This window comes from Hirundo rustica, chromosome 23 (assembly GCF_015227805.2).
Source record: "Hirundo rustica isolate bHirRus1 chromosome 23, bHirRus1.pri.v3, whole genome shotgun sequence".
NCBI classification, from domain to species: domain Eukaryota; kingdom Metazoa; phylum Chordata; class Aves; order Passeriformes; family Hirundinidae; genus Hirundo; species Hirundo rustica.
The window spans coordinates 6864047-6876495 of record NC_053472.1 but is presented as its reverse complement, the minus strand read 5'-3'; the positions used below and the strand labels follow the sequence as shown (position 1 = coordinate 6876495).

Sequence of the window (12449 nt, the reverse complement as noted above, 5' to 3'; positions counted from 1 at the left end):
CTGTCGGCACATCCCGCCCCCGCATGGCCAGGGCTGACCGGTCCCGGCTCCGGAAGGACCTCACGACCCCCAGCCAGCTCCTTTAACAGTACTTTATTTGATTAAAGACTCAGAATTCTCTGTGTACACTGGAATGTGCTCTATTCCCTAGGCCAGGATCATACAGGGTTACAAAAAGTGGGGACCTCGGCTCGGTTTAAATATCACCCTCCAATGAATGTAAGAAAAAAAACCTCCTTTTGGATGCTTGAACTAACTTTGAATCCATTTTAAAAATCATACAGATACAGACAAGCAGCTCTGGAACAGGACTGGGTTAATGGGATTCATTGCCTACTTTGCTAGTGAAGAGGGCTTGTCCCCTCAGGACAGGACCAGGGTTGTTTTCCTCTCAGGTGCTGCCAGCAGAGGAGAGGCCACGAACTTATTTGGCAGAGGACCCCAGGGGCCCATGACAGGCTGGCTGTCTCTCAGAGAGCACAGTACACAAACGTTTAGGGCCATTGCCTTCCACCTGCACTCAGGCCCTCTGGCTGCAGAGGTGAGGTGTGCCCAGGGGCAGGTGATGCTCATTACAGGCCCCAGCCAAGCAGGTGAGATGAGTTGTGAGGGGAGCACAGGTGTCTGAGATGAGGCAAATAACGCCAGTGAGGCAGCAGTAGGAGAAATGGCTAGGATCAGCCCCCACATTACCTGGAAACCAGCACTTCCTTCTCCCACACCTGCCAGTGCTGAACCAGTACTGGTTTGAGACAGGTCCTGACAGTCAGGCCAAGTAAATCAACCAGGCTCCACAGCTCCTTTCACCCAGGCAAAGCCCTCAGCCTCTTCAGACAGCAAAACAGCCTTGCAAAGCATATACAGCTCCTTCTAACCTAACTAAACTTCCTCCAAAACCTGGCCTGAGAACAGCTGTGGAAGACAGTGAGGTCACAGTCCCCTTTGGACACTCTCCCCGCTGCAGCAAGAACCAGACCACCTGGAGCTGGGGCCACTGCCACACAGCAGAGCTAGAGGAAAAGCAGTAACTGTGTGGGGCAAAAGGACTTAACGCCCAGGTCCCTCTTCCCCACCCTGTGCTATGACCCACCCCACCTCTGAGGCCAAGGTCAAATTGCTCAGCTTCCACTCAATGGAAGGGTCAGGATCAGCAGATGTCCCCCCCTATGCAGGAGAACCAGAGGCCAAGGAGAAATTAAAACGGCAGCACCAACAACAGAACAGCACGTGATGCTTCAGGAGACAAGAGAGAATGATGTCTGGTTGCCTCTGGGCTGAGCTCCGAGCATCTCAGTGGTGGGGGGGCAGCTTGTCAAAGTCAGGCTCTTTGCGGAGATCTTGCTTTTTTGCCAGTCGGTAAAAATCTGCCAAAGAAATTTGGGGCCTTTCTCCCCGTGAGCATGTCACTTCTCTGCAAAAAATGTCTGTGACCCAGGAACACTGTAGATGGCAGACAGAGCCACGCGTCTTAGCAGAGGGGGCTGTGGCGTTCCCAACATTCAGAATAAACGTCGGCATCATTTTTTTAATTTAAAAATTTCTTCCATTGCGCGTCACCATGTCAGGCATTACAAGATTTCGTACTTGTCCACCAGGAAGGTGGTTTCAGTGGAAAACCTCACAGGGCTGTTCCCATCTACCTGGGTCACTTTGGTAACCTGTGGAGACAACACGCAACATTAGCTCAGCATTGAACAGTGCTCCCTTACTGCAGTGGTGTCATGCTTCCCAACGCCATGATGGCCACGACAGCACAACCGACCTGCTGCCTTTAAACCACAACTTAGCCCTGAAACAAAGATCTTTGATCCCTCAAAACCTGAAAGACGGGAGTGATTTTCTGTGGTAACACTGTCTCCACTGACGAGTGAAGCCGGGGCCACTGGTTACACCTCAGTGCAGACAGAGTGCTGTATTCCAAACAGTCTTTCGCCTACAAGGCTGATGGATTTTCCAACAAAGTCTGAGGGGAATTAATGACTGCTGAGGGACTTGAGGACACAACTGAAACTTCAGGCAAACTCCATGAAGTGTCAGCTGCCAGTGCTGTCTGCTGGCACTCCCGAATCCAGCTGTCTCAGAGGTAGGTTAATGCCAACCCTTTAGCCATGTCCAGTGGGACAGCATGGTGCCACTGCAGCATGGCCAGTGTCAGCCAGCCGGGAACTGAGGCAAGTTGACCATACCTGTATGTTGCAATAGTTCTTTTTGGAGATGAAGGAGACTTGCACTGGGAAGAAGTCGTTTGGCTGCCCTGCTATGCTGAACTCCAGGCTACCAGTCTTGTTTTTGGCATCTATCACCGGCAGGCACCACTCAAGGAGGTTTCTCCGGCTGTCGTGGCGATACTCACCATCAATCTCTCCAATCACTGGGGCACCAACACCAGACCTAGAGCAGGCAATAAGAAGTGACAGTAACTTCCCTGCACAGAACTAAGGAAATGCCCCTAACACGTGCTGGCTTGGCCAGATCCACAAAACAGAGTGTGGAAGGAGGTGATGGGACTCATTAGTGCTGTGTGGATAAGGAGCATTACTTACGGCAAGGGGATGGTGATGATCACATCATTCAGCTCTAGGCTCTCCTCTTGTAATTCATATTCAATGTTAACATCACAACTGTTCCCACTCTCTGATGGCCAGCAGTTAACTGAGGAAACAGACAGTATGTGAACCATGCAGGCCTTTCATGTGGAATAGGCTCTCACAAGATGATGTGACACCCACTCAAAACACCCAGTGAAGTCACCCTCAAGCTGACTTTAAGAAAAGCACTCTATTCTCCTTGAGGTGTTACAGAAAACATGCACTGCCAAGGACAGGCACTGTCCAATGGATACATGTAGTATCTCCAAGGTCTCACACACAACATGCCAGGCTCCAGGCAGCCCAGCTGCTGCAAAGTGGCTACCAGCAGCTCACAGACAGTCAATTGCTTCTTCTGCCCAAGCCCCTGGATTTGCACTCACTTGTCAATGGAATGAAGGATTCTTCTGTGGTCTGCAACCTCCACTTCAGCACGCCCACATCACTGTTAATAGGGAATGACTTCTCTGGGTTCTTCAAACCGATCTGTGACTCTGTAGTGAAGAGCTTCTTGTCCACATTTGGGTGAGTCTGAAAGAAGAACACATGCCCAGACTGTAGGCCTAAGCCCAAGGAGAGAACCATAGGTAAATGCAAGTTCTACCAGGACAAGCCTACACATCCCAGTGTTTGCTTAAACAAAATACACATCAGGTTTCCTCCTGGCTCAGAAGCCCATCTGGAGCACAACTGCTTATCAACCTGGGATTCCTTCCCAGGAAATGATAAACTGAAAGAAGGATCCCCACCATCTTTCTTATGTGCACCTACACCAGAGACTCAAGCGATGCAGGCCGATATCTACAGAAGTCAAAGACCATCCTGAATGTTTACATTACATTACAGCAGGCATTACAAGAAAAATCAATCTAATGGTGTTGGGAAAAACACCCTGACACCGTAACACTACTGTCTCCCCTCAGCAACCTTAACACATCTATGTGTCAGTGGTCAAACTCCATTTAAACACTCTCTTCACAATCTTGAGTGTGAGCAGCTTTTTAGAAGCAGAGGATTTTTGCAAGTCACTGTTCAAGTTACACTAAAAAGACAGGAGTCAGCAGACAGTTTGGTCTCATCTTCCACCTGATGCACCACCCATGGGAGTGCTGGTAGCAACTCACTCATGGGATGCACTGGAAGAAAATGGACTTGCAGACAACGATGAGACCCTAGTGAGGAGTGAGCCAGCGTGTCAAAGCAGTATCCCCTCCAGGGATCAGTAAAGTCACGTGAAGAAGGAGAAAGGGAAGGAAAACTCTCCTAAGAACCTTCTGAGCTGCAACTGTTGACTGCCATCAAAATGCTATAGCAATCATCCCAAATACAGCAGTGACAGGACAAGCAACCTCAGAAACAGCTTCCAAGAGAATAAATCGATTCCCGATTGGCAGAGGAAGTTTGTTATCTTATTTACACTCCACAGCTGCAGCTGACATCACTCAACAGGCACTGAGCAACCCACCAGGCTGCTGAAAAGTCCAAGTGAGGTCACCCGGCATGCCAAGGTGCACTGCTGGGCAGATAACGCTCCAAGGGCAGGATGGCAACCAAGATTGCATTTCTCCAGTGAACTTCAATCCCTTGAGCATGACTGGCCCTGCACTTCTGCTAATACCTGTACTGACTACTCCCATTTCCAACGCATTTGCTGAGAAGGCTTGGATGAGAACACAGGACAGCAACATACTTGAGTTTTTCCACTATTTTTCCCCTGGAAAGCAGCAAAACCACTTTCAACAGCATGGAACTCCAAACAGGCTTTACCTGTAGCTGCACTCCCCTCTTGTCTTCATTTTCTACATGCAGGCGAATACGTGCAAACTTTTCATCAGAGATGTGCAGCATGATCATGCCATGAAGCTCCATGTTCTGCAACCCTCCATCACGGCCGCAAGTCAAGGAAATTTTCTCCTCTATTTTCATGTGCACACTAGACAGACAGGAAAAAGCTCAAGTCCTACACTTGGTATTACCCAGGCAGCAGAGAGATCACTGCTAGATCACTGATCAGGCTGCGTGGACTGAGCAGGGGCTTCCAAAAAACAGCATGGCTAGTACAGTGGGGGCTAATACTGCTCTGACAGTGAACTCAGGGGCAGGAGGATCCATGCATATGGGTCTGCAAGGGATGGGATTCAGTTAAATGGCAATGACGCAGCACCTTGACACACTGGTCACTTAAATCCCCTCTGACGGGCCACAGTGTGGCTCAGGGCACTAAAAGGTTCTGATTTGCTGTGTGTAAAATGAACTGTGAACGCCCCCATTCTGAGCAGCAACAAGGCTGGGAAACAGGGAAAATGGCGCAGGGAAAAAAGCACAGGAAAATTCCCAACCTCAGCACAACAATGGAAGGACAGCCCATTTTAATTAAAAGGATGCTTAACCAAACTAGCTATCTGCTTTGCTGCTGACATACTTTCCCAGATTATGCCCAACTTTCATACTTACAAGGTAACACAGGAAAAAGTCAAAGAAGAGCAGGGACGCTCTCTCCCAAGGCCATGGAGAGAGAGCTGTGAGGAGACTGCTTCCAAAGCGAGGGCAGCACTTACCTCTCCATGTTAATGGGAGGAGTGAGAACTTTGGCTGCTTCTGCAGAGCGCTTGCCTACAGAAGTCATGATATTTTCTCCTTCTGATTTCAGCTTGTCCACAAAGTTATCCACCTCCTTCCCTTTAGCACCGAGTTTCAAGGCTTTACTGGGACCTGAAGGCCTAAATAAAATGTGTAATAATCTCCAAGTCAGCTGACAGCAACAGGTTTCCCCTTCCTGGTTATCTTCAAATGCTATAACTTGACCATCCCAACAACACAGCACGCAACCTGGTAGCCTTTCTGGGGAGAACAGACATGAAACTGATCATCTTACGTGCAGGGTGCCAAGTTATAATTTAGATTTGAATATAGTTCCATGTATTACCAGGAGCAGGGACCTCTTCTTCTCACACAAAATGAAAACCCACTGTTCATCCAAGAATCCAAAGAGACTACAGGGTTCCTCTGTAGTATGTGGCACAAATGGCCCTCAGTATTTACACAAATGAGGAACTCGTCTTAGATCCTCCTGTCACGTGGCTTGAGCCAACACTGACTCCAACATCTGCCACCTGATGTCCCCCCTACCTGGCTGGAGCTGGTGCCACTTTGGGTTTCTCAGTCTCAATGATGGTCTCTGTGATCATTGTCGTCACGCCCCCAGACCCGGCTGAGCTGCCGAAACCTCCGAACCCTGGTGCCTTCTTGCCGTGTCTCTCTGCATCCCTCCTGGCCTGCTGCAACTCCTTCGCTTTACGGCGCATCTCAGCTTTCGCTTCACGTTCCTGCGTCTGACGGAAAAGATAAGAGGCTGATGGAACTTTGCAACCTCAGCCCTGTCCTGCACAGGAACGAAGTGCAGTTGCCCAAAAAACCCTGGCCAAGAAAAAAGAAACAAGACGTGGGCATTTAGCCCTCAGAAAAGCTAAATAATTGCATGACCCCACCAATGTGGAAGAACACCTCTTGTAGAGTAAAGGTGGTGCTTCCCAGACAGGGCACCTTGTGTCAGGATTGCAGGTGTCCCTGCTCACCTCTCTGACTGCCCGAAACACCTTTTCCTCGTGTGAGTCCATCTCAGTGAAGGTCCGAATTTGTGCCAGATTTACATTCTCACGGTAGCCCAGGGCAACAATTTCATCAAAGGCAAAGATTAGGTCGAAGCAGTGTTCTGAGATCTCATTCTCTTCCAGAGCTCGACAATATTCAGGGATCTATAGGGGGAGAACATTTTAAAGGAGTACCCACAAACAGTACTATGGAATCACTTTCCTTCTACCATCCCAGAGATCACAACAGTGCCGGACCCTCCCAAGCCCAGCACACCTTTACGCTGCTCTTCGTACCATTACACTGTCAATAAATAAAATGAAGTTTTGCCATTGTTAGCTTTTCTACATTACAGTCCTTACAGAACCTCTCAGCTTCTCCATAACACTAACTCAAAGGAACCCAACTGCACGCTGGGAGCAATGAATTTCCTGAAAATCCTTTGGTTGTGTGAGGACACAAACTTCCTGCTTCAGGATCCCTGCATAGCAGCACTGCATTTGTAACAACCACTCACTGTACAAAGAATATTTAATGCTAAATTACAGTCAACCTCACCATGTGAAGTACAACTGATGACTTTTTTATGTGGAGTTCAAAACTACCAGCAAAAGTTCACAGCTTTCTGTCCAGTCAGGAAGGGAAGCTGTGGAACACAGACTTACCAAGGGGAGGCACGCAGTGTTTCTGCAGCAGCTCAGAAACAGATCCCTCACAACAGCACCATTCTGGGCTACAGGCACATCACTGAGCGACGAGTACTTACCACTCTAGAGAAGAGTCGGAGTGTTTCCAGGTCTTCCAGGATGTTGCTGTTTTTGGTGGTAATCAGCACCATGTAGAGCTTCTCCATGGGCTGGTAGACATATCGCACGCTCTCTGTCTCCACAAACGTGTGCTGTTTCCCTGTGTTCATCAGCTTTGGGAATGCTGCCAGCAGGCCCTCGATGCGGGTGCGAGTCATCTCCACAAACTGCCGGGACACAATGGCCTTCCCCGCCTTTGTGCACACGGCGGCTGCCAACAGCACCTGGAGGAGAGCAGCAAGTCAGCAGGGCCTCTGGTCCATGCTCACTGAAAGCATCCCTTCCCACCACCCTCCACCTGCACACCCTTCTTTAAACAAGATCCTAAGTCTCTCTGTGATGAGTCAATGAACAATATCAAGAGAAGAACACCTCTGCTTTTGCTCTCTGTTTCGCACTCTGTCCCAACATAATCCTCAGAGCTCTCCCTGCTTCTGTCAGGCAAATGATCATTCCTGATTTCACACAGACTGAGGTATAACAACCCCTGGGAACGTTAGGGGGGGCTCCAGGTTATCGACTTTTCCATCAGCTTACAACTGTGTCCCAGCTTACAACTACACACAGGAACGCTGTGAATGTAACATTTCTCCGGTGCCATATGCACAGCACAGCCAGGTTAACGAAGCCCTTCGTTATCACTCACAGCCCTTGGATGCCTCTCGGGCAGCTCCCAGGCGTTATCACACCGACAAGGGCAGCAAGGCACTCACCTGCTGCACTTTCTCCATCTCCCAGTTTGCCCAGACTTCCTCCCTCTATTTCTCTCTCACAGATATTAGTTACCTTTGTCAGGGTAATTCTGTTCTGCACTTCAGACCTCTTAAATCCGCAACTGCTGTTACTGACAGAAAGTATCCAAAACCCTCAAACGCGGCAGCGCCGATCCCTGCCCCACCTCGGGCATAGTTTAGCTCTGAGGAAACCGTGTGCGGGTCAGTGCTGACTCTAACACCGCCGCGACGGACAAAAGGAGCCGGACCTGCCCTGAGACACAGGGTCTCACGGGGGAACACGCGGGAACCACTTGCCCGGCTACACCTGAGACCCCAAACGCACTTTAGAGCAGGCATGAGGCTGTGCTGAGGAGGCACCGTGGCTCCGAGTCACCAGAGAAAAAGTGCCGCGTCCCCGCCGCCCCAACCCGGGTCCGTAGCGCCGCGCTCCGTCCCACCAGGCCGCGGGCTCCACCGCGGGCCTGGGCACAGGCCGGCGGGCGGGGCGGGCCCAGGGGCTGCCCCGGGGGCTGCGCCGAGCCCCACGCTGCCCGCGGCGCACAGGTCCTTCCCTTACCATAGCAGCGGCGGCGGCGGCGGGACCCGCGCTCGGACCCTCCGCTCTCTCCGGTTCCCGGGCGGCCCCGCAAGATGGCGGCGCCGCGCCACGTCCGCACACGGAAGTGCCGTCACGGCGGGGCGAGGCGGGGCGAGGCGAGGCGAGGCGAGAGCACCTCCCAGCCGCCAGGGGGCGCCTGCGGCCGGGCCGCTCTGGCCGGCCGAGCCGAGCCCAGCGCGGCGGGGCGGAGTCGCCATGGCGACGGCGGCGGCGGCGGCGGCGCGGCGGGACGCGAGGCGGGCGGAGGTGGAACGCGGGGGATACGGCGGGACAGAACGGGACACGGGGGCGCGGGCGGAGGCCGGGCACGGGACACAGCGTGGCAGGACACGGCGGGCGGTGGATGTGGGCGCCGGGCCGCCCCGGGCCGCGCCGCTCCTGACTTTGTCTCTCGGCGCAGCCCCGGCCGGTGGAGAACCAGCCGTATGACGAGAGCCTGGAGCTGCCTGAGGCTGAACCGGGAGCCCGCTCGCCGCGGGCGGGGGGCGCGGGCCGCCTGCGGGACTCGCGTCGGCCCGGGGTGTCTGTCGGAGCGGTCGAGCGCGGGAGCGGCGATCGCGGCAGCGGAGGGAAGGTACGAGCGCCGCGGGCGGCGGGACGGCCCGGTGAGACTCGGTGATATGCCGTGAGACCCGGTTCTCTCGTCCAGGAGGAGGCAGCGGCACACCTCCCCGGCTCAGCCACCTCCAGCGAGGATGACGACGAGGACGATGAGGACTCGGAGGAAGATTCCTCGGAGAGCGACTCGGAGGAGGACTCGGAGGAGCACGGGGCCGCGTTGGAGGGGTGAGCGGTGTTCCCGGCCAGAGGGGCAGGGGCTGAGGCTGGTGGGTGCCGTTCGGGCCATGTCGGCTCCACGGGTTTCCTCTGATGCCACGAGGGTGAGCAGAGTCGTGGGCCTCGGGACAGGCAACTCCTGGATCCCCGTCCCCGATGCCCCAGGGTGAGGTGGTGAGCCGGTCCCGGGCTTATTTGCTGTGCCGAGGAGAGGCACAGCTGGCATGATCCAAGGTGTAAGCCAGGCCTGGTTGGCAGGAGAAGTCCAGAAAAGGGAAGGACAATCTCGAACATGTCACTCAGATCCTCGTAATTATTCACCTTTTCCATCGTTTTCAGCTTCAAAACTATTGCTGACCCCCTAATTGCTGTCCTATTGCTGTCTTTGTGCAGAGCACTTAGCCCCCTTTTGACAGCCCTGTATGGGACTGAGTTATCTCAGATGCCCATCACTCAGGTGCTTTTCTTGGCCAGCAGGTCCAAAGCAAAACGGGGCCAAATAATGCTTTCCCTGTTCAAGAACTGTTTTCCAAAGAGGACTTACTGCCTGGTCGTTCAGCTTCCCACATTTGTCTGCCCCAGCTGGGGCCTGGTTTGTGCTGTACAGAACTTGCCACATTTTAATATTTTCCCTCTACACTCTTTGTTTTTTTAGTGATTTCAATCCAGCAGATTTTGACTACCTGCAAGTGTCTTCTGAAATCAAAGATCTCTTTGAATACATTAAGAGGTGAGGGGAAGGGTTTTAGCCTGCTCTTGGCTCTGCTTTGTTTCAATTATCGCAGCACAGTTCCTAGTCACTCGTGGTGTTGTTTTTTTCCAGGTACACTCCCAAAACAATAGAGATTGAGCACAAGCTACAGCCTTTTATTCCAGACTTTATTCCTGCTGTTGGAGACATTGATGCATTCCTAAAGGTACAGTTTCTTTAGGTTCCTCTCTCTGTCCTGCCTCACGAACTGACACAGAACGCAGGGTCAGAGCACATAGGCAGCCAGGCCTTGCAGCCTGGGGTCTGGTCTGTCCCTACTCTGTCAGACATGATGGCCAGAGACCTGGAAAACTACTCTGGTAATTTGGTCACCTCTCAAACAGCATGGGTAACTTGGGGCAAAGCCTGGGTTTTTCCTTCTCCAACACTGTGTGCTTTTCAGGCAGCACCATACTTAGAATGCACATCTGAGAGAGCCCACAGGAAGGCTCTCTACAAACCTGCCCTGTACTCCACAGAGAACAGGGCTCTATTCCCCTGCAGGTTCCTCGTCCTGATGGCAAGCCTGACAACCTTGGCCTGCTGGTTCTGGATGAGCCCTCAACCAAGCAGTCGGATCCCACCGTGCTCTCCCTTTGGCTGACAGAGAACTCCAAGCAGCACAACATCACAGTGAGTCAGGGAGAGGGAGGTCACACTTGCCGCACATTTCCTGGAGTAAAACCATGGCATTTTACTCTTACAATTGAGAATTTGCCTTCAAAAGCAGCAAAACCAGACCTCTTGCTTTAATCCATAGTTTTAAACTGCAGTGGAAGCCTTGCTTCAGTCAAGTCTTGATACAAACTCTGGGTCTCTTCACTTCAGGTGATGCTTTATTTCCTTTTGGTTGTTCATACCCAGTTTCAGGTGGCACTTTGCATACAGAAATCTGTTGGTAAATTGCAGCTGGGAAAGAGAGAAGGCCTGGTTCACCAGGAGTGAATGCAGCTTTCCCAAAAAGCCCCCAAACACCTATATTTGGGTCTATATTTGTGTTTTTAGCAGCAGATAAAAGTGAAGAGTTTGGAGAATGCAGAAAAGAACCCCAAAGCCATTGAGAGATGGATTGAAAGTATTAATGAACTGCATCGCTGCAAACCTCCTGCGACAGTCCATTACTCCAGGTGAGCCCTGATATTGGCAGTGGAAGGCTGTGTGTGATCCTGAAGTTGATACTCTTCTCTTCCCTGGCAGGCCAATGCCTGACATCGAGACCCTGATGCAGGAATGGTCACCAGAATTTGAGGAGCTCCTGGGAAAGGTACATTGTCTGGGTGACCAGTAGTTAGCTCAGCACATGGTCTTAAAAACCATCTGCCATGAAAGCTGAGTGCCTGCTCCATCCCACAGCCCAGTCCTCTTGGGCTTGTTCCTCCTCATGACTCTGTGCTTGGCAGGAGTTTGGGAGCAGCCCAACACTGGAATTCCCAGCTGCTGCCCCAGTGACCTCTGTATTCTCCCAGGCTCCTATGGTCTGGGAGCAGACCTGACGGTCCCTTCTGTTCCAGGTGGGTCTTCCGACTGCAGAGATGAGCTGTGACCTTGCCGAATACATCGACATGATCTGCGGTGAGCTGGGGAGGCTGTGCTGCTGACTCAGTGTGATGCTGGCCTGGCACTCTCTCTGAAAGTGAGAGAGCTTTAGCTGCAGGCTCAGCCCTGAACAGTTGGGATCATTCCTTGCTGCTTCAGTGGGAGGTGGGCTCTTTTACTACAGGGGTCTGCAGTCTTTGGTGCATGGAGCTGCAGGTGATAGTGGGCAGTGGGAGCTCAGCCCTTCCTGACAATGCTCTGTGTGGGGCAGTGCAGACCAGGTGCCCTCACATGCTTCTGATCTCACCCACAGCCATTCTGGACATCCCTGTGTACAAGAGCCGGATCCACCCTCTGCATGTCCTCTTCTCCCTCTTCTTGGAGTTCAAGAACTCGCAGGTATGCAGCTCCACCCAGGTGCTGCTCACGCAGCTAGGAGCACTGCAGAGCTGGTTCCTTCACATTTGGCTTTGTGGTGGCAATGGGAGTGTGCAAAGGGCTGGTGGGCCCCAGAGAACCTGTTCTCAGCTGCTCTTCTCCCTGGTGCGTCTGCGTGACACAGGGAGCTAGGCTGCACTCCAGGCTGAGGTACCATATTGTTCAACAGGCCAACACAAGCCAGAATGCATCTCCTTGGGCTGACTGCTGAACACACAACTTGCGCAGAGCCGATGTGGCCAGCATGTTCAGATGCATGTGTGTGCTCTGAGCAGTGGGAGTCAAATCTTTGCATGAGCATGTTCTTTTCCCTGCAGCACTTCAAGCCCCTGGCTGATGGGCAGAAGGGCAGGAGCCCACCATCCAACCCAACCTCACAAGCAGCGGAGGCAGAGGTGTTAAGCTTTAATTGATGCTTCACATTAAAGCCTCATCTGGATCACCGTCTGCCACTGGACACTGAAGTATACCCAGAGCAGGTTGGGAGATACCACAAAGCAAGTCGGAAGCCTCTCTGGTCTTAGAGACATTGCTGGGCTGTTCTGTGTCAGGGAGTAAGGCTTGACTCACCATATTTGTTGCAGAAGCTGCCTAATGGCTCCATTTTTGACTTGTTCCCAAGGAGTT

The 12449-nt window shown here is 52.3% G+C and overlaps 2 protein-coding genes across 2 annotated transcripts; one reads left to right on the top strand and one right to left on the bottom strand.

Annotated features, from left to right (window-relative positions):
- Window positions 1-78: 78 nt before the first annotated feature.
- Window positions 79-8370, bottom strand: ARCN1 (archain 1). Its single transcript, XM_040085098.2, has 10 exons — window positions 8279-8370; window positions 6946-7209; window positions 6164-6343; window positions 5718-5920; window positions 5147-5308; window positions 4356-4521; window positions 2972-3119; window positions 2544-2652; window positions 2187-2391; window positions 79-1658 (listed from the first exon to the last, which is right to left on the bottom strand). Exons 1-10 carry the CDS (start codon window positions 8279-8281, stop codon window positions 1569-1571), a joined length of 1530 nt encoding a protein of 509 aa, XP_039941032.1. The 5' UTR covers window positions 8282-8370; the 3' UTR covers window positions 79-1568.
- On the top strand, window positions 8353-12277 carry IFT46 (intraflagellar transport 46). Its single transcript, XM_040084929.2, has 11 exons — window positions 8353-8566; window positions 8710-8894; window positions 8970-9106; window positions 9753-9827; window positions 9921-10014; window positions 10353-10481; window positions 10854-10975; window positions 11046-11112; window positions 11360-11420; window positions 11698-11783; window positions 12140-12277. The coding sequence occupies exons 1-11, from the start codon at window positions 8353-8355 to the stop codon at window positions 12233-12235; spliced, it is 1266 nt and encodes a 421-aa protein (XP_039940863.1). The 3' UTR covers window positions 12236-12277.
- Window positions 12278-12449: the final 172 nt, after the last annotated feature.

Bases quoted from the DNA above. Each gene is read 5' to 3' on its own strand.
- IFT46 (XM_040084929.2), top strand. From the start codon at position 8,353: ATGGCGGCGCCGCGCCACGTCCGCACACGGAAGTGCCGTCACGGCGGG. The intron at 10,015-10,352 runs GTACAGTTTCTT...ATTCCCCTGCAG, and splicing joins ACATTGATGCATTCCTAAAG to GTTCCTCGTCCTGATGGCAA. The intron at 11,784-12,139 runs GTATGCAGCTCC...TTTTCCCTGCAG, and splicing joins TGGAGTTCAAGAACTCGCAG to CACTTCAAGCCCCTGGCTGA.
- ARCN1 (XM_040085098.2), bottom strand. The intron at 3,120-4,355 runs GTAAAGCCTGTT...TTCTTCTTTCAG, and splicing joins AGAGGGGAGTGCAGCTACAG to ACTCACCCAAATGTGGACAA. The intron at 2,653-2,971 runs GTGAGTGCAAAT...CTGTTTCCTCAG, and splicing joins ATCCTTCATTCCATTGACAA to TTAACTGCTGGCCATCAGAG.